The sequence below is a fragment of the Coturnix japonica genome, unplaced genomic scaffold (assembly GCF_054131305.1).
Source record: "Coturnix japonica strain WE unplaced genomic scaffold, WE-NBRP24 Scf046, whole genome shotgun sequence".
Classification (NCBI taxonomy): domain Eukaryota; kingdom Metazoa; phylum Chordata; class Aves; order Galliformes; family Phasianidae; genus Coturnix; species Coturnix japonica.
In genome coordinates this window covers 2,937,650-2,965,368 of record NW_028188949.1, presented here as the reverse complement: position 1 = coordinate 2,965,368, position 27,719 = coordinate 2,937,650, and the positions used below count along the sequence as shown (strand labels likewise).

Genomic DNA, 27,719 nt, shown 5'->3' with positions numbered 1-27,719 from the left:
ATAGTCCAGTACATTATTATTACTGTGGAGCAAAGGAATCAGGTTTTATTTGTATGATCTGGAAGCTTTGGTTTTTGGCTGGATAGAATGACTGGAAGATACTGGGAGAAGCTAAATACCAGTAATAAACACTCTTCTTTAGTGCTTTGAGCTTGTATTATATTTTTCTGTATGTTTGTCTGTTTGATATGATTGTCATAACTCAAATCCATTTGTTCTTAGGTGTTTAGGAACTGCTGTGAGCAGCTACAAGTATCATCCATTTATTTGCTCTCCTACAGGAAGATGTGTAAGAATACGAAGTTGCCCGAAAGAGACCTTTCCTGAAGTACTGATTTTGGTTCTCACTCTACAATGTGACAAAGCCACCTTCCTAAGACCTTCATCTACAGGTAATATAACATCAGCTGAGTCCATGGTGCTGCTGTTAGATGCAGCCAAATTGAAAATGTATCATAACTAACAATGCACATTGTACATCAGCATACTGAATACATGCATATGACACAGTCTGTAGCTTGGGATCTCTGGATTCCACAGGTTGGAGTATTGGGCACCATCACAGGTTGTTTACTCACCTGTATGTAATGTATGCTCACTATTTAGCAAATATGATAAATCTGGTATCAAGTTCAATGATATGGTTGGTTGAGGGAATCAGGCTCAAAGAAGAAGAAATGGTATCAAAACCAGCTGTATTCTGAAGTGCTTTTGGGGTCCTACAGTTGATAGTTTCTGAAGTGCCCAAGCAGCAGGTTGTTTTTGTTTACTTTAAAGCTTGTTGCCTTCTGATTATTTTCTTTCTCTGGTCACTTTTTCTTAAAGGGAAATAATCTGAGTACCAGGTTTACCCACTGTATTTGTTTGTGCTTAGCTTCTTTGCCTTGTTCATGTCTTTGCTTGAGGGGAATGTTGTCTTTGGACTGACTAGGTACTTAGATATTTCTCCTATGTTAGACAAAATATTGTATCCTTTACAGGGTGGGGAGTGCTACCATTTAAGACGATGGAATCAGTCTGTTCCAAAACTGTTTTATGTGCATTAGGATCAAGTTAAAGAAGTTTTTTTTTCTGTTGCTATGACCAAACTGTTTCGGTAGCTTTGGACCATTTGCATCCTCATCTTTGTATATTGTCATTCTGAAGTCAGTGTTTTCTACTGCAACACTGGAGCTCTTACAGATTTTGTATTGAGAAACTCTTCCTCAGTCTGGGAACGTATTTCTTGTACAGTCCAAATTATATTCACAAATAACTTGCCTTTGTGCGAGCCCCTACCACCTCCGTGCCTCAGCATGCACCGTACTTTTACAGGATGAATACATTAAAATGCTTAGGCATTCACGGCTGACATTTGTTCTGTTTAATTGAAATAATTTCATCACCTTCTAAACTAAGCTTTTATGACACATCAAAACTTTGGAACATTCTCTTTTCAATTATTTATAAGCCTTACAATATATTTCTAAATTTCTAGTTTAGTTGTCTCAAATCATGTTTTTATGTTTTCTCATAACAGCCTGCTCTTCATCTTAAGAATGCTGTCTAACCACTAGCTTTCTAGAAAATGTGTCTCCTATGAGCTGTAGGATGAATACACAACACAATCCACTCCATTAAAATGCACACACCATATCAATGCTAAGCTTTTGATGCAGGAGTGCTTTCAAGAAACCCGTGTTTCTTTGTGCTATAACATGTCCATTGCTGAAAGTGGTCTAGTACCTAGAGCTGCCTAAATGAAGATTGTGTTGTAGCTCGACTATATTACAATGACAGTAAATGAAGGACATATTTTGTATTCACTTACCGTGTTTTTTTTTCCAATTTACTGAAATCATGGAAGTATTTATGGTTAGGTTACCTTAACTGAATGGTATATAAGCCCACTATATGGTGGTACATCTATTCTAAGAGTCTGTAATTGAATAAAGTAGGAAAACAGGGTAAGAGTTTATTGACAGAAGAGTGGTTCTGTGTTCACAGACTTCTGCACCATCTTGTCTTATTAACTGAAATGTTGTTTCCCTAGCATATAGCTGTTCTATGGTTGTCTTAATCATTTTGCTCTGTAGCCTCTAACAGCACCCTCAATGTGCTATTAGCAGCAGGGTCGTTCTGTAAATGAATAAGACAAAATATCTGTTTTTTTTCCTTTTTCCGGTGAAATTTCTCTGCCTACACAAGTTCTGTGTCCCTGGGAGCTGCAAGGAGTCAATCTTTGGTTCAGGTTGGGAGGAGTTTTATTTCTTTTTTTTTCTTCCTCCTTTTTAAATGTAGTTCAGCCAGCCACTTGGAAGGTGAAGATAAGATAGCACTGAGGTTGTCTGCAGACTCAAGTCACGAGGACTTGTAGGCTTCTCTCTCTGCTCACAATATAGTGTTGCAGTGGGCACTTCTTGGGATCCATGATGAAGGTGTATATTTGATTCTAGTTTCAGTGCTTTTCTCTTGGTTTCTGAAGCTGTGTTCTTGCTAAGCAGGAAGGTGTTTTTGTAGTGTTAGAATTAGCAATCAGTGTTGGAACTAATACCTTTGCTGTGAGCTGGGCAAGAGCGCTTCAGAAATAGCGCGTGGTTGTCATTAAATGCAGTGAAATGCGGCAGTGTCTTCTAAAAAAATTAACTTCCAGGATTTCCTGTGGAGCTGACTATTTTCTTGATCTTCATGTAAGTGCTCAGAATTAGTGCTCATAAAAAGATTTTAGTACTAATCCTCCTGTAGGTTCCTTTGAAATACAGTGTTAACTTTTTTTTTCTTTACTCCCATAAAAGTTCTTAATGTGCCTCCTACGCTTCTTTCAGTGAACACACAGCCTCTGATTTATTAATGCACAACGTGTCCCAGAAATCAGTTTAACTGATTCCCATCCATCATTCAGTACCATTTCTTCTATTATGTTGCAGAGCGGGTGTCTTTGAAGCCCTATTTTGTATACACTGGGTGATAGTTCCGTCTAACTTTTCTGAAAAAGAGATAGAACTCACCAGTTTTATTATTTATGATTGAAGGGTGCATTAGTAAGAGCAGAGCCAGAAACCTACTTTCCATAAAAATGTTGAATACTGTTTTTCAGAAGCTGCCTTTCATTTACGCTTCTTAAGTTTTAGGAAATAAATTTAATGATCAAGAAAGGACTGACAGCACCAGTTCAAGCAATGTTTAAGGCCAGGTCTGTGTACAAAAGCAAGGTCTGCAATCATACATTGTGCATTACAAATTAATCTAAACCGGAAATGTTATTTCTTGAAGGCCTGGAGCAAAGACGATATTTATTCCAGGCAAGTACCTTCTGTTCTGCCATGTTGTGTCTGTCCATTGCTCTTAGCTGCCTGTCATCTCTGCTGAATGCAAAATACATTGATTGTCACTTCTGCCCTCTGACATTATTGAAGCCTAAATAGAAGGATGTAGAGCTAGTATTTGTTATGCTACATCAGCCATAACATACTTCCTGTACCAAAACAGTCTCGTAGTCTCTGATGTTCAAAAGTAAGCAATGTCAGGGAAACAAAGACAAGCCCATCACTTGGGGACTTGTTTTATTAGCCTCCTCTAGCTAAATACTCCCTGACCTACATCTGGAGCTTGTCTGCAATTAGGAAATAACTATGTCTGCTGTGTTGAGCAAATCAGGAGAGAAGCTCTCAAAACAAGTGAGCAGTGGGTTATGCCTAAGCTGGGGATATTTAAGGCAGAATCCTGAAGTTCACATTCAAGCACGGAAAGTGAGTGACGTGGTAACTTTCTGGTGCGCAATCCTACACCCTGGTCAGAAAGGTGACTGAAAGCAGCCCTCTGTGGGTTTGCTGATGGAAAAGCTGAGTTACCAGACTTTGATCCATAATCAGCACCATTATTCAATGAGACGGTTGGGATGGCCCATGTTAGAGTCAGGCAGTCTCTAATCTTTAAGTAGGAAGTTTGCAAAGCCTTGGATCAGTTACATTCTGAGTAGGAATAAGCTCTGTTTTTTTGTGGGGATTGAATATCAGTAAGACTCCAGCAGCAGGGCTCCCCTTTGCTCCCACAGTGAGGTGGTGTCCACAGCTCTGTACCTTTTCCCACATTTCATGGTGTCAATGTGGAGTTTTTAACAATCAGCAGCACTTAAGTTAGCTAAGAGGCAGGCAGTGTGTTGGCACTGCCAAGAATGTCAGCAAGCAGTTTGTGGCCACCCCACATAATTGACACATCAGTGCGTTATTCAGAGTTTGCTCCGTACAAACTGTTAAACAATGAGTTAGGATTGCCAGCAAGGATAGTCAGTTTGGGAGTATGAAAATGTGTGCATCAGCATCTCTAAAATAAGAGAAGAAGAAGCAGCTTTGAGTCTGGGAAAGATTTACAGGTAGGCAGCACCCACTTGCTTTAATTAAGACTGAAAGAGAAGAGCTGAAGGTGACCTGTAGGGGTATAAATGAAGCTGGTGTGTGTAGTAGCAGAATAGGGATTAAAAGACCTGAGGAAGGGAACTGACTATCAGTGTTTGCTAGTGAGGAAGAGGAACCTGCAGCTTTTGGATGAGTACAGAGCTCTTCACTATTCAGTAAGAACCCAAACAGATTGAATGCAGTTTCCTCCTTTCTGACTAAACAAAGACTGATGGAATATTACAATAAACTTCAGCCTTTTACTGCTTTAGTCAGTATAAAATTATAGAGAACAGGTCATCCCTGTGAGTGCAGAGGAAATAGGTCAGGGGTAAAGCATATGAACAATAGCATCTCCATTTTCATAAGATATATTATTCCTGTTTTGAGGCAGATTCTGGTCTTTGTGAAGTGCCAGAGGGCATCTGTTGTGAACTCTGGAACAGGTAGATGAATGGTGGCTGAATTTAACTAATATAAGGAAGCCTTCATTAACTAATGAACTGAATAAGTACAAAGAGAAACTGAGCTTGAATAACTCAGCTTCTCCTCTGAAAAGAAGAACAATGGCATGGAAATCAAATAACATACTCCTTACGTGGGAATAAATTTCTGGCCAATCAGTCCTTGATTTGTTTTCCAGGTTGTACCCGTGCTGGCAAGCTTCATTTCTCATGAGTTGCTGGTAGTTGCTGGCTCTGGGATTCGTGGGTGGTTTATGCCAGAAGGTGAGTCCCAGTCTTGGCATTTGAGCTCTGGGTTCCACATGCAATGTAGTTGTCAGCATTTGGGCTCATGACCTTATTCTGACTGACATATCCTGTCCTATGCCCTGGAAAACCCATATGTGCACAATCCACTGTCAAACAGAGTTCATAGAGAGGACACGTTATTCATATAAACCTTGTTTTGAAATCTTTGGTCTTTGCCCTTTACCTGTTTATCTGTAAGTTTATTTACAAGACTGCTCTGTGTCCATTTGTGTCTAGATGATAAGTGACAAAATCAGATCTCACTTAAGGCTTACACTTGTTTACTTCTAGAAGATGGTGTGATATAGGTGCTAGGAGAGGTGAATCTATTGCAAAACAAAACAAAAATATTTCATTCAAAATTGAGCTTAGATACTTTCTTCTTGTAGTTCAGACTCTTTTACAAGGAATACAAATATGCAATCAGGTAATAGTGCAATCAGTGTCCTAATCAAAGTCAGGGGTCACTTGCTAGATGATCTCTTCGTTTGACACAAGTAGTAGGTGGCCAGATAGATAGTAGAGGACAGACAATTGCTATAGATAAAGAAACAATACAACCAAAATCAATTCAAACTTTTTTACTCTTATGACAGCAATATGAGTCATGCTGAAAAAACCTTCACAGCACACCTTTGTTTTTTTTTTTTTCCCTGGTAAATGTTTCAAAGGCTGAATATGAAATTTGGGTACAATTATTATTCCATTAAAAATAAAGATGTACTGCATCTGATTTCACTGTGTATCCAAACAGTTTTTAACTTTTTTTTTTTTTTTCCAGAACAAAATTGCACCAAGTAAATTTGTGCTAGAAACTTGCACTTTACACAGGAAAGAAACATTATTTTCTGGGCTGAGTGTACAGATGCTGCTGCTTTGGTACACGTGAAGTTCTTTTGTGTTTTATAGTCAAGTGTGTGATTTTTTTTTTTTCCACGTGGATGTACTTTTCTTTTGAAATGCCATAAAAATGTATTTTCTCCGCTTCCAAACAAAGATCAACAAGTATGTGATGCACTGACATGTCAGCAGTTACACAGGATAATTTTCCATGAAAAGAATGCTAATTAACTTGAATCAAAATGAATTTGAACTAGAACTTGCCTTCTGGTGGGTGAAGCATGTAACAAAAGTAATAGCCTATGAAAAAATGGGACACGTGTATGAAGGTTTTTCTTTTGTGGTGTGGCACTCAGGAAAATACTCTTCATGTTGTGGAATTTCACGGTGCAGTGGTTGGTAAGTTTCTCTCTATTTCATTCCCCATAGATACTCTTGAAGCAGAACTGCTGAGTCACAGCCTGCACCAGTGACGGAGCTCCTGGTGGGAAGGCAGGGCCTACCCAGGGGAGCTTAAGTGCATGTAATGTGTCTGAGTGATTGGAAGGGCTGGAGCCAAGATCTACCCTTTCCAACACCTCATTTGAGGGTTGGTGGTGAAGGTGAGGATATCTTGTTGGAGATTCCTGTATACCTGAGGCCTTCTCAAAGTAAGTAGCTACTTTTCTTTATTTCTGTGTCTGCTGTGTTTGAGCAAATCCTCACTTGTTGCAGCCTGTGATCTTGCTCCTCTGCTGTTGTAGTTGTGCTTTCTGTTGTGTTACAGCCCTAAATTGTGCTCTTAGTCTGTGGTAGCTCTATGGGCTTTTTCCAGACCTTATTTAAAAACAAATGGAAAATGGGCAAAGTGGGTGTGAGAGTCAGACGAAAAAGTTTGGGTTTCACAGTGTCAACAACATGTATTGCCTCCTTTGGATTCCTTGACAGGTGACAAAAGATCAGAATTTCTATATTCTTCGCTGCACTATTTGTTACAAGGCTATACTACAAAAGGAGAACTGTGGTTTCTTTTTCCTATTTCCATTTCTTTTCTTCCTGTTCATTAAACTTCTCTTTGTAGAACATAGTTTATCAACTGGATGTATATGAAAGGATGCAGCCTTTTCAGCCAGAAATTTGACTCAAGCACTGCTGTTGAGAGGAGAATGCCAGTTGTGCTTGACAACTTAGTACTCTGTTGAGTGTGGAGTAGCTTTTGATTAGTTTTAGTTTTAATGTAGGCATTCTGCAGGTGAGAGGAGGTTCATGTAGAATCAAGGTAAATGTTTTTGAAAGGCTGTTTCATTTGCTCAAGCAGCAATAATAAACTTGCAATTGTTGCATATATATTTCTAGGCAAGTCAGTAATTTGCTTCCAAAGTGATTTGGTTATGTTTGGCCACTCGTAATGAAAAGCCTTATTCTGATTAATCTACAGCACATGTCAATTAATCTCTTGTGTAAGACTGAACTATAGTGCCTAATGTGGTTCTTCAAAGTGATAACCCTCTTATGCTTTGCTAAAAAAGTACTTGTCTTTGCAGTTCTGAAATAGATTAAATTAAATTTCACATTGTTGCTGTGAAGAGAGGAGGTAGGAAGAGCCCAGTCTCATAGAATCATAACTGGAAAGCAGTTTTGCTCTTCCTGAACACTCTTGTAACCTCACTGTACTAACGTATGGGCAGAACCTAAAGGAAATGACATAAAATCCAATTTAACTTCAGACTCTTTCATTTTATAAGCAAGAAGAATTTGTGAATCTGCATAGATGCAATTGAACAAAATATGTAATGCAAGCCCTTTTTCATTGACTTAATTTAACCAATTTCAGCCACGTGTCAAATCACATGAGGGGGATGCTCTAGAAACTAGTAAAGTCACAAACCTCTTAACTAATCTTGTTGATGCTAATTTAAATTCTTGTAATAAATTTCTATTATAAAAATATCAGAGGGAAATAGGAAATGCTGGTACATAATGCTCAGGAGATATGAAAACTAGTCTGATTGGCTGGGAAACTTGTGCCTTTCAAAATTCCACACTTACGAGCAGTCCTATGAATGTTCTGGTCAGTTGCTGGCATTTAATGAAACCTGCAGAATTCATGGCATCTCTAAGAGTCCCACATTGCATTAGTTGATGATGGGGCTTGGGCCAACAGGCTCAGTGTCTCTGGATGATGGATCTCAGGTTGAAAATCACTGTGCTCGCTCACCCTTCTGATCATCCTGGACGTCAGATTCATGGGAAATCAAAGTTGCTTTGTTATGCTCATTTCTGAATGGAAACGCTTTGCATGCCTCTCATGTCTACATCTGGGCTTTGGGTCAGATGCTTTGCACACTCAAGATTTCATTCAGTAGCTGTGGCAGAGTGCATCATGTTAGGTTTTCATTCGTCAGTCCTGGGTGCTTGAAACTGTAAGGAAGAGCCATTCTCACAATATGAGTGAGAAACCTGAAGTTGTGGGGTCCTCAGCGCATCAGCTGCAGCTGACTAGCTAGTTAAAGATAATCTGGTCTTTCTAATTTAAAAATGTAGTGTAAGATGATAAGTTAAAGGGAACACTGTTACGGTTGTACATGACGCTAGAATAGATTTGTCCTCAGTGCTGTTACAAAACAAGTCTCCACAAACAAATTTTAGTGTCTCATTAAAGACTGCTTTATTGAGAGCATAGTGAACAATGGATATTTAAGGTTATTTTTTGAGAGCAGAAATTATTTACGTTTAAAGAAAACTTTGACTTTATTTCTTGACCATCTTAAGCTATAAATCTTAAGCTGTGTTTTACTTGCTCTGTTATTACCAGAAATGCAGTGTAGTAAAACATGAAGTACTCAAAAAAAACCCCGCAAACATTATTGAAGTCTTATTTGGGCACTTAATGTTGAAACATCTTTACTACCAGTTTATAGACACTTAAAATATCATTGTCCTATAAGGTCAATTGCTCTTGCAACTTCACTAGTGGCAGTTACACTGCCTACCCTGTATTGCATTAAACCTTTGTGTACTTATTTAGAGTCATGTGCTTCTTCCACTTTCAATGCTCTTACATATGTTATAGGAATCAGAACTTTTAAAGCAGGCTTTTAAAAATCGGATGTAACTTTTAAATCATATGTGCCTTCCTTTTGTTTATTTCTAGAGCTGTTAGAGACACAAATGAAAATTCTTTTGTAATATAATTGATGTCTGACTATAACATGAATCTTGTCATATTCAACTTTTACCTCTGTTCTTGTACTTGTATCATTCTGCTCTTTTAGCAGAATTGAAGAGGATAGTGTCTGGTCTTGATAGCTTGGGTACAAAAAGGGATCTATGGCGAGTCCTAAATGAAATCATTTATCTGCTTTAAAACTATACCTCAAGGACTGTTATGCCTTCAGCAGAGATTTGCAGGGGAGGGGAAGAGATCAGAAGGAAAAACTGAAGCGATGGGTCATCATGACATACTTGCGTACAAGCATCAATAAATACACTTCTTAGGGGCAGTTGCTGGTACGTCTTCCTCCCAAATATGAGTACAGAGGTATGGTGTCTGCCAGCACCCACTGGGCAGCTCAACACACAGCTACATGCCACACACACTCAGGAGAATGCACAAAAGGTAATTTGTGTAGGCATAAATATATGTACCGAGAATATAATTCCTTAGGAGCAGGCAAGCTGATTGTTTGATTCAAATTGTTTCTTAATTGAAACACAAAACAGCTCCTCTTTAATCTTCAGAGTACTTGAAATCATGTCTAGCTGGGAATATATGAACAACAGTATATGAACTGCATCTTTGAGGAATGATGTCTCTACTTTTTTCCAGTAACAGATGCCATTTGGATTAACAAATAGGGATTCTCCTCACAGCAGCAGTATCTGATGGGGTTATCAAATTCTCTGAAACTAAAGAGAATGTGACAGTGACATCAATCAGATGTTATTGCTGCACATACAAATTCATTTGCTAGCCCAAGTGGTAGTTCATTTTTGTGCAGCTGGGAAATTCCTTTCAAGATTTGGTAATAGCTCAGCAGTGTGTATGAGTGGATTTGTATACATAAATGACATATATGGGTGCTGTGGCAGCAGTACAAAGCCATACAAATCTGGAGCTGTTTGTTCCTGATTTGAGGCTTTCCATCATCAGAGCTTTGTCTTTTTGGCCTGTGTTAAACATGGGGCGCATAACATCAAGTTGAAACTTGCCGTGGTAGATTCACAGATGTTTCACCTATGTATTTGTTAAATTAAATGTAGGTCTGTAGTGACAAATTTCAGTCTTGATTAAACCTACGTCGGATTATAGTCTGGTGCTGCAGTTTTCACGTTCATTTTGTAGTGGAGTAGGTATCAGGCTTAAAATCTTAACCATAATATTTAGAGGATGTTCAACACTAGACTTCTGTTATAACATTGCCTTTATGGTTTTAAATGGTAATTGCCCTAGTGGCTATTTTATGCACTCAAGTATAAGTGCTCTATATGTGTATAATACCTGGATTTAACAGTTGTCTTTGTTCAGAGCCATATCAGGCATAGCAACAGCTCCTGTGGGTCAAAAGCTTTTGCCTTTTGAATACCCTCCGTGCCTCTCTGAGTTGACCTTCTCTTAGGAAATAGGTTCACAATAGGGCTGAAATGTCCTGCATGCATTTCTCATTTCGTAGTGGAGCATTGCAACTGCTATGTCCTCTTGGGCTTTGAGCTTTGAAGAGCTCCTCTTTCTTATGGCTGCTTTTAGACAAGAAAAAATATGCCAGCAGACTCTATATCTGTGCGTTAGCACTCCATGTACTGCATTCCCTTTCTGGGCTGTTGCATTAATTTCACAGTGTTTTCCAATATCTAGTAGCTCTGAATCAAAAGAATCTTGGTCTTTTCTGTTTCTAGCAGTTCTGGATTTAGAACAGTCTAGAAATTAAACGATGTCCTAATCTTTCCTTAGTGGCAAATGAGGGAAGAGTACTTGTCTGTGTGGGCATGGCCAAATTGTGGCACTGGGACTTACAGTCCTGATGTTAATCCATGGAGAGAACATCCTCCTATCCACACTGTTATTGGGCCATGAGAAATTAGTTTATTATGAACAGGATTTAGGAAAAAAAATTAATGAAGTGTCATTAAAAAAAAAATATATATATATATACACATATATATTTTTTCTTAAAGCACCCTGTAAAGTAAAAGCATGAATTCAGTTTGTCTGTGGAGTCAGAGGCATCTCGATATGTATTCGCACTTGTTAATGAAGGGGGACAGCTGCCTGGAGATGCAGAAATTGTAGTTGAAAGGAACTCTGAGAAACACTTATAAGTGTATGTCTATGTATTTTTATAGTCTTTTGTACAGATTTGTATCTATTCACTGTAAGAGAAACGCTATCCTTTTACAGTCTCCATTGAGTGGTATTGGCTTTGAAAGGTATATTCCACCCCTGCTTTGTTCACATATGCACATTATTTCTATTTTAAGGTTTGCTGTGAGTAAAAGCAATCACTGGGTAGGATTCATCTCCTTACAACTATGTCTCTTTAGAGTCAGTGGAGATCACATCAGGACAGTCATAAGATTCTCGAGTGCAATTCCTGCTATCTTAAAGCAACACTTAAATAGGTCAGATTAATTGTGCCTGAGAGGTTTATTTCTTTCCACTGATTATGGAGGGAGAGTAGATGTTTGTATCACAGTCATCAGCTCTGAAGCTCAGTGATGTGCATCCCACCTGTGGTGTCAGCACAGAGTGGTTCCTGCAGTGAGGTGCTTCCCATCTACTGGCCTCCCGCTCTGCATTTCTGTGGTTCTGCTTTCCTGCACACCAGTATGATTTTTGCCTTGACATTAGAGTTCATAGATGTGAAAATGTAGTCTCCAGATGTTTTAATTCTGCCTGTCAGCACAAGAACCACATTCTAAAACACTTCATTTGACATAATGCATAGGAGAGAAGTGGAGGTGCTGTAGGAGACTTTGTCAAATGGGTCCTTTGCTGTTACAACTAGGGCAAGTTAGCCCTGTTTTGAGCATGGTTGGATTATGCAACCTCCAAAAGCCTCTTCCAGTCTGGTTAATTCTATGACTCTTCATCCAGAGTTTTTCAAATTCATGGTTATTAGTGGCAGGTTTTAAGTCGGGCAATCTGTCTTTTAACAGGTCATAACATAGCAGCCAGTCTTGGGCCTGTACCTTGCTATTTGACCTATTCCTGGGGCTGGATGAGGAGAGCTGCCTGGATTTTCTCCATGAAGTTAGGCAGGATCTTCTGTAGGTACTCAGCAGAGCATTGCTTGGCAAACTTTTTTTCCCCTTTCCTTCCTCTACAAAGAATAAGTATATAGAATAAAGTGAAAGAAGATATTTTTCTGTTCTGCTAAGGCAATTTTGTAAGACTTGGCGTGAGTATCCTGGGAGTCTAAGCTAAAGATGGTGAACATATGGGAAAGCCCAGGAGGAAGCACAGAGTTTTAGTTTTCAAACCTTACTCTTGGATTGCTACAGTAATGTAATGAAAGGACATTAAATGAGCTGAAGTTATTAAACCCTAAAGGTTACAGAGTCCTATTGGGGGCCACATTCAAAATGTAATTAAACCAAGTCCAGATATTTTAATTTCTAGCTGGAGATTTACACAACATAAGTAGATTCTTCTTCCAATTCTAAACTTTATTGAAAATAAGCTTGTTAACTTGTTTATTTCTCTCTAGCAGTAACTGAATAGACATTGTTTAGAGCCACTTGGCTCTAGTAAAACAGTAGGTACCAGTATCAAAGAGTCATGGTTCAAATCAGATCATGTATCTGGGAAAACAGATGCTTGCACTCTGCTATTAAAGTCTCACTCCCCCAAAACCATGTAGTCTGCAAATGGTTATCCATTCTGATCCTCCAAGGCTCTCCCTGCCTGTTGTTCCAGATGGTCCATTGCTGGTATAATGCTCTCCATTACAGTGTGTGAGAGAACAATGGTCCTAGAACTGTTAATTCTGCTTATTAGGAATATAGGATTACACTTATAAGAGGTTGTTTCCATCTAAAACATTCCGATTTCATTGTAAAATGAACTTGAGTGAGTTTAACTCTTCAAGAACACTATCTTTAAAAAACAAAACACAAGAACAACAACAACAAAAAGTTCACCAAACATGAACACCACCGAGAAAAATCCTTAAAACAAGCCAAAATCCAAAACCAAGGACATATCTTTATGGATTTGACTTGGCTTCCTATTGCTGGATTGGCTCAGCTTTTAGTAGTCCCTTCTCTCCTTCTGTCTGACTAGCTGCTCTTCTCTGAAGGAGTCGGATTGGCTCTGCTATCTATTTTCCTCAGGGAGAAAGCTGGCATGTGGTTCAGGTGCCTTGTGCTGCAGTTTGCAGGTCTGTGCTGGAAAGCTGACTCTTGAGATGACCTGGGTGAAAAAGAAGACGTCACTCCCTCTGCCCCACATCAGTTTATTTCTTGGACTAATTCTGTGACCTGTTTGGGCATTGTGACTCCAAACAAGTTTATTCATGAAACACATCTTGAGTGTGTCCTGTGACTGCCTTGGAGCTGGGAAGATGATTTGAGGGGGCAAGAAGCCAGCAGTCTGCCTTGGTGAGTTGTGCGCACACTAGCTAGGGTTTGAGTGACCTGGAATAATCAGGCACTGGCAAGGTATACCAGGGTGCTGTGAAAAGGTGTGGATTAGAATTCTTAAGGTGAGGGGAGACTCAGTCCTAAAACTCGCTCCTTGGTTGTTTGTCTTGACTGTTGGAGGCAACGGGCTGGCACTGAAAAAATGCTTAAGTTTTAAATTCAGAACAAAAACCTGCAGCAAGCCAAATCACCTTATTTAGAACTTACTAATTGCTTATAACTTTTGCTACATCAGTGAAGACATTAGTTAGAAGCAATTGTGGGGCAAGGAGGAAGATAAGAACATGTTTTTAAGACTGTCTTAATATTCAGTCGTACTAAACAAGGTTGCTATGCTTGAGACAACAAGAGTAGAGGAGAACTGCTGAGAATTGCTCTCCTGCTGGAAGGTGTTTGTGTTTGGAAGTACAAGCACTCTGCCCAAGAGACAGCGGGCTGCAGGCTGGCGTAAAAGCTGCTTCAAGGACAGAATCCAGTGAGAATGGTTTGTATGCAGGTGGAGGAGAACATGAACCTTGGGCACCACTCTCCCTTTTTTGTTTTGTTTCTCTACTCTGATAGGGTTGTGTAGGGCTGGGCTTCTTAGAGGAGTAACTGTATTAAAGACAGCAATTCCTGAAAAGGTCAATTTAGGATACCTTCGTCTTGATCGGTAAACAGACAAAAAAATAGATGTGTGAGTTTTGCACTTGAATCTCGATGAGCAGGAGGCATGTGGTAATGTGTGAGAAGAGCCTCAATGTGCAGAGCAGCCCAGAGAGACCAGTTCAGCAGCAGATCGGGATGTGGGAGTCAGACAACGCTCCCACATTAATTAATGAGGTGAGGAAATAGAATCACATGTTTTCCAAGTTTGTTCTCCAGAGAAGATTTATCTGGAAAAGCTTCTGTGTTGATTTAATGGAGATGTGCACACTATGAGGTGTTTGTATGAACAGTTCTGAGCTATTTGGATGCATGTCCCAAAAGCAGAGTAGGGCAAGCGGTGAGAAACTTCTCCCCTGCTTTTTTATTTGCTTACCTTATTTCTCACTGAACGAAGGTGCATTGGGTCTGAGGGCAGTGTCTGAGCCAGTTATTCCTCTGTCCTTCCGGGGTACAGTGCCAGTCCCTGCCTGTTCCCTGCCGGGTGTTTCCTGAGGGAAAACTGAATGAGGAGTGGGGAGTGAAGAACCTGTTTCCCCCAGGAGAGCAGCTCAGGGATTTGTATTGAAACAGGCCAATGATTGAGCTTAGTCCTTAACCAAAGTGTTAATGCTGGCAGCTTGCCTGCACAGTATAAAAAAAGAAGTAAAAAAAAAGGTAGGGGGAAGGATGAGGGTGAAGATGTGGATGGAAAAGAAAACACAGCAGCCTGTACAACCCATGCAAAAGAGACAAAATGAATGTGCTACAAGGAAGGCAAGCTTCCTGGGTGAGGTCAGAATGGAGAGGGGAGCAGGTCACAGGCACAAGCTTGAGAAGGTTAGCTTTGAAAAGCACTCCAATGGCTTTTTTCTGTGCTAGGGAGCAGCAGCTGTTGGTTGTGCCTCTGCTGAGATTGAATTTTGATCTACTTCAAGCTGCAGTAAAAAAGATGCAATATCCTCTGCAAAATGCCTGCTGAGCACAGAGCTGGGTTTGTAGGGATTGCATGGGTAGATCAATCTATTGGCTTATTAGCTAAAATGATCAGGAATTGCATCACAATGGACTATCGATGTCCCATAGCAGCTGATGGCTCTGAATTCTCATCTCTTCTCTTTGAATATCTATTTTATGTATGTATGTATATGTATATACATACATACATGTATATAAATATAAATTTAAGTTTCTTCATAAATTTTTAGGATACAGTGCACTCGTACCTTGTAACAATTGTATCTTCTGAGATAATTGTGCCCTTAATTTTTTCTGCTGGTTGTTTCTTCTAGGCTTGCCATCTGTGGGACTGGCAGTCCTCAGTGGCTTCAAACATCCCAGTGAAATTTGATCTGATCTTTCCTTTTTCTTTGTCTAAACAAGCATGGTCTAAACTAGTTGGTTCAGGGTGCGTGGCACACAGAGCATGCTTGACTGAGAGTTTCCAGGAAGGGTGAGGATCCTTATGAGGAAAATCCATTCTCTTCAGTGAAAGCTGCCTTCAGAGCCTGGGAGCCCTGGGACAACTGCAGCCGTGCCTTGCAGTAATCTGGTAAGCAAGAGAAAGATGAGGCTGATTGGAAAATAAACCGAAATGATACAATATTTGCAATGGATAGCTTTCCTCCTGTCTCTGCATATATTGAAAGTTTGTGCTATTTGATGATGCCTCTCCTTTCCCTACCAAATGTTTTACTGTTTTGCTGCTTGCTCTGAAGCTCTAGCAGAGACCTGCTGTGGTACGTAACTTCTAATCTGAGGGTCAGCAGGTTGGGCTCATTCAACAGCAAACTCTGTGGTCACTAAAGTGTCACTGATGCCATGTCCCGAGATACATCCCAGTAAGGTTTTCCAGAAGTGAAAAGATGACAGTTCTGACAAAGGCCGATGAAGTGGGAATTATCAAAGCAATGTAAAAGGGGAGTGTGTTCAATGAAGAAAAGAGAAGTTTCCTTTTGGGATTGGGGGAAAGGACTGAAATGAAATGAAGCTTTCTTGTAAATATTATAGAGAAACTCTTTGCTGGCTTGGCTGAAAGACAAAGTTAGCATGAAGTAAACCGGACAATGAATTGTACAGACAGTTGGATAGGCAGGCCTTGGATTTCTTCATAAAGACCATTTCCTGTGTGTTGTTAATCCTGTTGATTTAAAAACAAAACAACAACAAAAGGTTTCCTTAATTGTCCAGAAGTTTGCTGGACACAAACCTTGATGGTTATTACGTATTTTCCAAGGATTGCACAAATCTAAGTTTTGTTTGGATGTCATTCTAGCTGACTCTTTTTCAGCCATGCAGTGGAATTTGAATGTGGGTTATTATAGTGGGTCCCTTTTTCCTTTACTGACAATTTTCCCAGCGGTGTAATCAGTCTGTGATAAGTTTTGATTCTGCGTTAACTCTTGTGAGATTGTTTTTATGGATTCATAAGGAATCAGACCTTTGGAACCTGCGTTAGCAGAACAGAAAAACTTTTCCTCTTGTCCTCTGGATGCAGAAACATCGTGTCACCTAGAAAAAGTGACACAGTAATCACAAGCTGAATGTGAATTTGCAGAAGAGGGCTGTTGTATGGTCCTTAGCTTAGAACTGCATGATGCTTCTTCAGAAGGGAGACCCTGAGGAGGCGTTCAAAATGGAGTACTTGATATGCTTCATGTAAAAACCAATGCTTAGTGGAAATCATGTGTTGCATTTTAATATTTCTGGTTTTGCTAAGGGAGAGGAGAAAAAAATAATCCAGGTTGCTATTTCTAAATGAGTTCTAGCAGTGACCCATACAGTCCACCTTCTTTTACACAGGCACACAAGGGATCTCTCACAGTAAAGAGTGCTAAGTTTGCATGCTTAAATTTAAAATCCTGCTTAAATAGAGTTTAACTAAGACCTTAACTCTCTTGACATTAGACCTAATAATTATTAGGCAAAGCAAGTACTGTCTTTTATTAAACTAATGGGTAGAGTTGGAAGGAAAAAAAAGACAAGCTCCTGGGTGTAAAAGAATTTGTCTTTTTTTTTTTTTTTTTCCCTCAACATCTCTTAGCGAGAGGTGGGGAGAATGAAGTATTTTCTCTTTCCATTCAGTGCTTTTCTTGCCCATGTCCTTGATTGACCATAACTCTGTTATATACTACATTATGAACTATTGCTGTTCTGTGGTTGTGTGATTAAAAATGAGAGAGGTCCTATTGGGGGAAGCTGCAGTCTGACTGGGACTAGACTCCATGGTGAGGTGCAGTAAGCAAAGGAGCAGCATCCGGAAGAGACAGTGAAAAAAGCATGTTTACAAAGGCCAGTTCTCCATGTGGTTTTGGTTTTGAAGACCAAGTACGTAATGCAGTAAGCTTCAGAAGCTATCAGCAGCTTCTCCTAGCTGACAATTCAGGTACTGGGGATAAAAGAAGTGATTTTGAAGGAACTGATGAAACTTGTGAGGTTACATGTTAACATCCAGTAGATGTGAGCTCCCAATTGCCAGGCTGGCCTCTGTGTTCTTTCATTTTTTGAGGCCTGTGGCAGATGTAGGAAAACATGAGGAATTCTGACCTGTGAATTAGGTTGGGATCTTTAATTAGGCAGGGAACACTTAGGAAAAAAATTGGCCTGAATGGGGATTTTTGAGCAATGAGCTGATTTGAGAGGTTCAGGTTTGATATCCTGCCAACTAAAGTTTTGCATTAATACTCAGGCCTCTCTTGCTGCGTGAAGTAGGATGGAATCTGTTTGGGTTTGCCCAGTTTAGCAACATTTTAACTGGTACAAAGCACATATAAACTGTCTGCAGGCTGCTCAGTGTCCCTGACTCATGCTGGATACAAGCAGCAGTTAAAGTTACAGCATCCCATTCTCCAGCTGTGCCTGGTCTAACAGGGCAATATCTGCTTGAGCCTAAGAATGGTGTGGGTCTTCCTGGCCAGTTGGAAGAAAGCTTTAGCACGCAAGCCTGGATGTGGAAACAGTCTCGTCTGCAAGAGTCTCATTTCCATTGTTCTGAGACCTCATTTTCTATAATGATGTGGAAACACTGCTAATGAATTTCAATTCATGTTCATCAGATCTCTTGGATTTGATCAAATATAGGCAGGTCTAGTATAAGACTCAGTTAAAGGGGATTTAGTTTCTCAATAGCAGGAGTTATGTTCTCTCTATTGCCCTGTATTATCCAGCATCAGAACTAAGCTTGGTAGAGCCTGTTGCAAAGGTGGAATGTGCTTAGCTTAAAAACTAGGTCAGGGTCTGAGTAGGCAGTGATTAATATCAGGGTTCAGACCATGTGTAACCCATTTCTGTGAAATATTTATATTCTCAAGAAGGATTTTATCATGGGAGGATTTCCCAGCAGGTTAGGCATATACCAATGTAGCCTTCATTTTTCATGCTGTGATTTAACTGGGTCTATTCAAGAAATGAGTAATTGCTACATCATTGTGATTTTTTGCTTTATCTTAGAACTGCAAGTTTACCTGTTGCCTACAGGGTTCTAATATGAACCTGGTGAACCACGAACGAAATGCTGTTTTGGAATGTAGCTGAAATTAAATCTTGATGTGGATCCTTTGCATGATTTCTAGAATAATGTTCTGCAGGGTATCCCATAACACTGCTGTGATTCTAACACTTGCCTGTAAGAATGTTTCCAACAGCATCCCTAACAGCGACTGGGAATCACTGTATGTTTTCATCTGAGATGTGTACTGAGAAAACTTTTAGAAGAGTGTTTTGAGAATGTGATCATTTTCTATCACTTCTATTTTCTTGGAGTGTTTGCTGCTAACTGTGATCATAAACATAATAATAAGAAAGCAAGAGGATGAAAACTGAGACACAGGCAAGATCCACGTACTCTACCTGGTGCTAGTATTGCCTCGCTATGAGAATCATTGTTCTCATCAGCCACAGAAAATGTAGTTTAGTTTTGTCTTCTCAAGCTTATCTACTTTACGCAAGCAGCTCTAAGACACCAGGCTCTGTCATGCCTGGTATGCCTGGTAGATAAGTCTACTTCATGCAGTCATTTAAATTACAGTGCTTATCCCTTTCATAGCATAACGAGTCGTTTTTTCATCTTTGAAGTGCTTTCAGACTGTTTGCTCTTAGTTCACCTAACACCTGAGAGACAGTGACTGAGAAACGGAGGTTAAGGGGCTTGCTTCAGGCACAGAAACAGTTGGTGTCTGGGCTAAATTCAGGTTTCTGTACACTTGATTCCCATTCCAGAATTAGGAGCCTCCATTTAAAAGCCAACTAAAGCTTATATCTCCTTTTTGTTTCTTTACTTTTTTAAAGGGTAAAAACTATTTTGTTGCTCCACTGCAGCAACGCTAATGCAAGTTTTAATGTGGTAGCTGTAAGAAGGTATTTGTTACAGGTGACAGCTTAGAGTTTCTCATAATGACAGCTCCACACAAATAATAATCCAGTAGTTCTGTGTTAGGGTTGTCCGATGGCAACAAAATTCTGAGAATCAAAGGTATGGATGTAATTAGGAATCTTGCTAATGATTCTGTGCGTTTTTGTTTTTTCCTTCTCAATGAAATGAGATTCACACAGATTAATTACTACCTGCTATAAATAAACCCTGAGAATGGCAATCTGCATCGCAGTGGCAGAGGGTAGCTGTCATTTAATATATCACAGCTTTCCATGCACCTGTTCACTCGGTACTGTTCCTATGGCAACTACACTGTCACGGTTTGAACTAAAAATCCACCTGCGTCCGTGACAGGGGCCGTGGGCCCCGGAGGGGCCCTAGGCCGAAAGGAAAAAGTTAATTAGGAAAAGAAAACAGCGGCAACGATCTAAGGAGGCACACTTATTTACTAAATACTATATCGAAATACAGGATAACACAATATAATACAATATAATTGAAAATTGAGCTAACGAATCAAGCAAAATAGGAGAGAGAATGAGTCCCGTAACCGAGAGGCCTACTGTGAATCTAGGCGAACGGCTGAAGGCTCCCACACACTGCCCTGAACGCCAGAACTCGAAAGACGTCAGTCTGTTCTGCGACTGAGTTAATATAGAGTCCAGGTCCCGTGACCCATCGTGTTGTTCCCTGGGAGATGTAGTCTTCTTCTGTAAGTTGCAGATTCAGTAAAATTATTCATGCTTAATATGATGTTATGATGTGGAATACTGATAGCAAAAATTACAAAATTATTAAACCATGACATTCCACCCCTTATTCTACATCATTACATTATGTTTATACATACATACACACTCATATGTATAATTGTGAATAATCAGCAACCTTATTTTTCTCAACAATTTATATTTCTTCCATACAAATCCCTAAGTTGAGAACAAAACTCTATAACCTAACCTACTATTTATTAATTTTGAGAAAATGGCAAAACTGCCAGAAAAAGGAAAACATGTCAGCGGTAGAGGGGAAAGGCAGCGCTAGTAGGGCGTCCCCCACATCAAGGTGCACTCATCCTTTCCCAGCCACCACAGCAGATTCCCTTTTGACTTATACTTCTTTCCATGTGTGCTCTACACATGCATGGCCAGTGCAGGATATAGAGTCCAGATGGAAAACTTGCTTACAGAATGCCTAATTAAGGTATATAGAGAAAAAGTGTTTCCTTAACATTAATCCACTCTATCTTAAGTCCTATACCTAATTGAACTATTCTGTACCTAATTGAAATATTTTCTGAGACTCTACCTATATATCTACAGGAAAATCATTGGCTGCACTCCCCCAACATCAAATTCCCTTGTGGTACACATTGGACATTCCCATTTTTGTCCATCACCCACCACGTGCACCCAGGTCCCTGGGCAAAGACAGTACCCCGGAGAGGTTTGCCCTTTCCAGATGCTGGAAGGACCCAAACCGTCTTTCCCAACACGCTCTTTATGTGTACTACAGGAACCTTATCTCCCTCCACGGTACGTAGGGAGCTGGATTGGTTAGGACCATTGCGATTACTAGATCCTCGAGTGTTGACCAACCAGGTGGCTTCTGCTAAAATGTTCTCCCAATTTTTATACGTTCCCCCACCCATTGCTTTCAACATAGTTTTCAACAACCCATTGAATCGTTCAATCTTACCAGAAGCTGGTGCATGATAGGGAATATGGTAAATCCACTCAATGCCATGATTTTTGGCCCAAGTGGTTACAAGGGAATTTTTAAAATGGGTCCCATTATCTGATTCAATTCTTTCTGGAGTGCCATGCCGCCATAGGATTTGCTTTTCCAACCCTAATATGGTGTTTCGGGCGGTAGCATGGGGTACTGCGTATGTTTCGAGCCACCCAGTGGTTGCCTCCACCATGGTGAGTACATAACGCTTACCATTGCGAGATCGTGGCAAGGTGATATAATCAACCTGCCATGCCTCTCCATATTTATACTTTTGCCATCGCCCTTCCCCCCAAAGAGGTTTCATCCTCTTGGCTTGTTTAATTATGGCGCATGTTTCACAATCATGAATAACCTGAGCAATAGCGTCCATAGTTAAGTCCACCCCTCGGTCTCTGGCCCACTTATATGTTGCATCCCTTCCTTGATGACCTGAAGTCTCATGGGCCCACCGAGCTAGGAATAATTCACCCTTGTTCTGCCAGTCCAAGTCTATTTGAGCCACCTCAATTTTGGCAGCTCGATCAACCTGATGGTTATTTTTATGTTCTTCAGTAGCCTTACTTTTAGGCACATGAGCATCTACATGGCGCACCTTTACAACAATGTTCCTTATTCGGGCAGCAATGTCTTTCCACAGGTCAGCAGCCCAAACAGGTTTACCCTTTCGTTGCCAATTATCATCTTCCCACTGTTGCAACCACCCCCATAAGGCATTTGCCACCATCCATGAATCAGTATAAAGATGAAGCATTGGCCACCTCTCCCGTTCAGCCACATCTAAAGCCAGCTGAACAGCCTTTACCTCTGCAAATTGACTTGATTCTCCTTTACCTTCAGTGGCCTCTGCAACTTGTCGTGTGGGGCTCCATACAGCAGCTTTCCATCTGCGATGCTTCCCTACAATACGACATGATCCGTCTGTGAATAGGGCAAATTTCTGTTCGTTTTCTGGTAGCTCATTGTATGGTGGTGCCTCTTTAGCACGTGATACCTCTTCTGTAGGCGGTATTTCAATTTTTTTACTCTCAGGCCAGTCCATGATCACTTCTAGAATTCCAGGACGGATGAGTTTTCCCATTCGAGCTTGTTGAGTAATTAATGAAATCCACTTACTCCAAGTGGCATCAGTAGCATGATGGGTGGAGGGAACCTGTCCTTTAAACATCCAGTTTATTACTGGCAAGCGAGGTGCTAGAAGAAGCTGAACCTCTGTCCCAACTACTTCAGAAGCAGCCCGAACCCCCTCATACACGGCTAAGATCTCCTTCTCAGTCGGAGTGTAGCGCTCCTCAGACCCTTTATATGCTCGACTCCAAAATCCTAGGGGTCGGCCTCGGGTCTCTCCTGAGGCTCTTTGCCACAAACTCCAGGTGGGACCTTTCTCTCCAGCAGCAGTGTAGAGGATGTTCTTCACATCCTGTCCCGTCCGTACTGGCCCCAAGGCCACGGCACGGGCTATTTCTTGTTTTATCTGCTCAAAAGCCTGCTGCTGCTCAGGACCCCATGAGAAATTATTCTTCTTCCGTGTTACCTGATAGAGAGGGCTCACTATGTGGCTGTAGTTTGGGACATGCATTCTCCAAAAGCCCACTACTCCCAGAAAAGATTGGGTCTCTGTTTTATTTGTGGGCGGAGACATAGCAGTGATTTTGTCAATCACATCTGCTGGGATGTGACGACGTCCATCTTGCCATTTTATGCCTAAGAACTGGATTTCCTGGGCAGGCCCCTTCACCTTGCTGCGCTTAATGGCAAAACCAGCTTTCAAAAGAATTTGGATTATCTGTTTCCCTTTCTTGGAAACCTCTGCTGCTGTATGGCCCCACACCACAATGTCATCAATATACTGCAAGTGCTCAGGAGCATTACCCTGTTCCAAAACAGCTTGGATCAATCCATGGCAAATTGTTGGGCTGTGCTTCCACCCCTGGGGTAAACGGTTCCAGGTATACTGAATACCTCTCCAGGTAAAAGCAAACTGTGGCCTACATTTTGCAGCCAATGGGATGGAAAAGAAGGCATTAGCAATATCAATGGTGGCATACCACCTAGCTTCTTTTGACTCCAATTCATACTGGAGTTCTAGCATGTCTGGTACAGCAGCACTTAATGGAGGTGTGACTTCATTCAGGCCACGGTAATCTACCGTCAGCCTCCATTCCCCACTGGTTTTACGCACTGGCCATATGGGGCTGTTAAAAGGCGAGTGCGTTTTGCTAATCACTCCCTGATTTTCTAATTGGCGAATTAGCTTGTGAATGGGGAGCAATGAGTCCCTATTGGTGCGGTACTGCCGTCTGTGAACCACTTTGGTGGCAATTGGTACCTCTTGGTCTTTTACCTGGAGCAACCCCACAGCAGAAGGATCATCTGACAGACCAGGTAAAGTTGACAGCTGCTTAACACCATTTGTGTTTACAGCAGCTATCCCAAAGGCCCATCGATACCCCTTGGGATCCTTGAAATATCCCATCCTAAGGTAATCGATTCCCAGTATACATGGAGCCTCTGGACCAGTCACAATAGGGTGCCTTCGCCAGTTTTTACCAGTGAGGCTTATTTCGGCCTCCAACATAGTCAATTCTTGGGAACCCCCAGTCACTCCATGGATATATATTGGTTGTGTCCCTTGGTGACTTGAGGGCATTAGGGTGCATTGTGCACCAGTGTCCACCAAGGCTTTATATTTCTGTGGTTGAGATGTGCCAGGCCACTTAATCCACACAGTCCAGTATACTCTGTTGTCCCTTTCCCCCCCCTGGCTGGGGGCAGGGCCCCTCTATTGTTTACCTCGTTGACTTGCAGCAACTGGAACTCTCCCCTTCTTGGAAGAGTTCACCTTGGTAGTTGTTTCACCTTGTAATTCTTTCACTCGTGCCTGAAGTGCAGAAGTGGATGAATTACACCACTTCTTCATGTCCTCCCCATGACTACAGAGGAAAAGCAACAAGGCAAGACGTGTAGTCTCATTGTTGATTCGAGGTGACTTATCATCGTCATTTGCTTGAATACGAGGACGTCTCTTTTTAATGGTTGAGATTTTCGATGATACAGGTCGAGAGGAACTCATGTTGTTTAGCTTCCTCAATAGGCGATTGTGGAAATCCTGGTTTCCATCATCTTGTACCACCGTGGATTCATCTACATCAGGCACATTAGCCAATTTGTCAATAATATCATTTTGTGTTCCCTCCACTTCGTTTAACCTTTCCACAATTTTGACAATGGCTGAAGTATACAGATTAACTTCTGTGGCGCTTATAAATAATTCAAGTTCCTGAAGTCTGCCAATTAGTTCATTCACAAAGGGTTTCCTGTCCCCTTTGCCATATACTAATGCAAGTGCACTGGCATGCTTTTCTGGAGCTGCTTTTGTAAAGTCACGCCACATTTGTCGTGGAACGCGGACTGCTTCAGGATCATGTAATTGGTCTGGATCATTACGATTGAACTTGCGGCTGTATAGCATTTCCACCAGAGCACTTTCTCTCAAAGATTGGATACCTTTCTCTATATCAGTCCATTTCTTTCTCTCAGGCTCCAAGTCCCGTTTAAAGGGGAATCTATCTCTTACCGCTATCAACATCCGCTTCCAGAGGGTGTAGGACCGATTTTGGCATGTGCCAATACCTCTGTCCACACGTGGGTCCCTGGAAATGCTACCCAGTTGGCGAGCTTCACTGCCATCGAGCCATGCACTGTTGGCACCATTGTCCCAGCAGCGAAGTAACCAAGTGACCATATTTTCTTTTGGCTGACGTGTGTAATCCTTTCTTAGATCTCGAATTTCACTCAGTTTAAAAGATCGATCAATAATGGTCGTAATACTTTGCTCACCTTTTGCTCTATCAAGAGTCCCAGGTGTTGATGGTGGCAACTGTGTTGATGAGGCTGCCCCATCTACAAGTTTGGACTTGAGAAATTCTCGTAAAGAAAAAGTAGCTTTTGGCTCCTCTTCTGACTCTGACCCTGACCCTGATGCTTGTGTTATTTCCTCCAGGTAACCCTCCTTCTTTTTCCTCTCTCCTAACTTTCTCTGCTCCTCTAACTTCTTCTGCTCCTCTATCATCTTCTGCTCCTCTATCATCTTCTGCTCCTCTATCATCTTCTTATACCCCTCTAACATCCTCTGCTCCTCCAACTTCTTCTGGTCTTCTGACTCCCCCTGCTCCCCTGAGTCTCCTGAGTCCTGCTCTCCTAACTCCCTCCGCTCTTCTAACTCCTTCTGCATTTTCTCTAACTGAGTTGAAACTTGTTTTGTCTTTTGCCCTCTTACAGGGGCAACCAACATTGTATCTGGTGTCCCAGATGGTTGGTCCAATTGGACTACCTGTGCCCCCGGTGGCTGGTCAGATTGGACTACATGTGCCCCTGGTAGTTGGTTAAATACATTCAACTCACCCTGGAGGGCACATAGCTGGTCTCGGAGAGCGTTCCGCTCAAACTGGACGGCACCAAGCTCAGTCTGGAGGCTGTTGTAGTTGGACTGGAGAGTGTTGTACCCGAACCGGAGGACGTTATGCTCGGCCTGGAGGGCAGTGTGCTCAGTCTGGAGAGTGTTGAGCTTGGTCTGAAGAGCGTTATGCTCGGACTGGAGGGCATTATGCTCGGACTGAAGAGTGTTGTGCTCGGTCCGGAGGGCATTGTGCTCAGTCTGAAGAGCGTTATGCTCGGACCGGAGGGCATTATGCACAGACTGAAGAGTGTTGTGCTCGGACTGGAGGGTGTCGCAGTTGGATTGGAAGGCATCATGCTTGGCCTGGAGGGTGCCGCACTCAGACTGGACGGCGTCATACTTGGACTGGAGAGTGTTGTGCTCGGTCTGGAGGGCATTGAGCTCGGTCCGGAGGGCATCGCGCTCAGTCTGGAGAGTGTTGTACTCGGACCGGAGGGCGCTGTGCTCGGACTGGAGAGTGTCGTGCTCGGACCGGAGGGCGCTGTGCTCGGACTGGAGAGTGTCGTGCTCGGACCGGAGGGCGCTGTGCTCGGACTGGAGAGTGTCGTGCTCGGACCGGAGGGCATCGCGCTCAGTCTGGAGAGTGTCATGCTCGGACCGGAGGGCGCTGTGCTCGGACTGGAGAGTGTTGAGTTGGGATTGCAGGGAGCTTTTCTCATCCCAAAGTTTTTCTGCGTCAGCTCTAAGATTCTCTTTCTCGTACCAGATTGAGTCTCGTTGGTACAGGAGATCTTTTCTCTCAGCTTCAAAAACTTTTTCTCTCTCTACCGTCTCATCCCAAAGTTTTTCTGCGTCAGCTCTAAGACTCTCTTTCTCGTACCAGATTGAGTCTCGTTGGTACAGGAGATCTTTTCTCTCAGCTTCAAAAGCTTTTTCTCTCTCTACCTTCTCAGTCCAAAGTTTTTCTGCCTCAGCTCTAAGACTCTCCTTCTCGGCCCTGAGACTCTCTCTCTCAGCTTCAAAAACTTCCCTCTCAGGAATGGTATTGACTAAGGCCCGATAAGCATTAGCTAGGCCCAAAATCATTTGTGCCTCCTGAGATCTGCCTGAGCCACAACATTCCTGCCTCAAATATGCAATCAAACTCTCAGGATTCTTCAAGTGTTCAGGAGTGAAGCTCCATAACACTGAAGATGTCTGTCCTTTGAGAATCTCTTCAAAGCCTCTCCACACTCCCTGCCACTCAGTATTCTCTGGTTCTAGAGAAGACTTCCTCCGGATGTTATAAATCCAGATACTGAGTGAGATTATTACAATAATCAACAGTAAGATCAGGGAGATTGAGAGTGTGGCCCACTGATCATTCAAAAACTGCATAAAGGATTCATAGAAAGAAAGAGGAGCACGCTTAAAAATCACCATTTCTGTATAATTAGTTGCATTAGTTGCTCCTTCTGGAGCTGTATACAGATACGAAGTGAGCATTGCTAACCATGCTTTCAATCCATTATACAATTGTATAGCTCCATAAGAAAAAGTGGCTAGCTTAAACATGACCCAATATGTTCGGAGCGTCTCAAAAAAGGAACCAATGGCACACAGTCCCTGGTAAAACAAATTTAGTAGAGAAAACATTTTTTTTTCCTCCAATAGAGAGAAAAAAAAGTAAAAGAAAACAAAGCTCAGCAGTATTTATAAAATATACCGGAGTATTGGCAGTCCGCCTGGACTTTCAAGGTCAAGCTCGCAGGTGCAGAATCGCAAACACGAGATAGCTCCTTAACAGGGAAAAAACTCGTAGCTCTGTTAAAAGCTAAAAGAGCAACAGAAGAAAACACAGAAAAACAGCAACTCAATTTGCCCGCATTCTCCACCAAAATCTGTCACGGTTTGAACTAAAAATCCACCTGCGTCCGTGACAGGGGGCCGTGGGCCCCGGAGGGGCCCTAGGCCGAAAGGAAAAAGTTAATTAGGAAAAGAAAACAGCGGCAACGATCTAAGGAGGCACA

The 27,719-nt window shown here is 41.6% G+C and overlaps 1 protein-coding gene across 2 annotated transcripts in view; it reads left to right on the top strand.

Moving 5' to 3' along the window:
- Positions 1 to 284: 284 nt before the first annotated feature.
- LOC146752385 (receptor-type tyrosine-protein phosphatase T-like) overlaps positions 285 to 27,719 on the top strand; it is a 170,875-nt gene continuing 143,440 nt past the window's right edge. For both annotated transcript variants that reach the window (XM_085531988.1, XM_085531987.1), the window contains exons 1-3: positions 285 to 392; positions 5,017 to 5,101; positions 6,395 to 6,615. In XM_085531988.1, the coding sequence (XP_085388114.1) occupies positions 6,492 to 6,615 (124 nt within the window). In that variant the 5' untranslated portion in view covers positions 285 to 392; positions 5,017 to 5,101; positions 6,395 to 6,491. The remainder of the gene's footprint in view (positions 393 to 5,016; positions 5,102 to 6,394; positions 6,616 to 27,719) is intronic.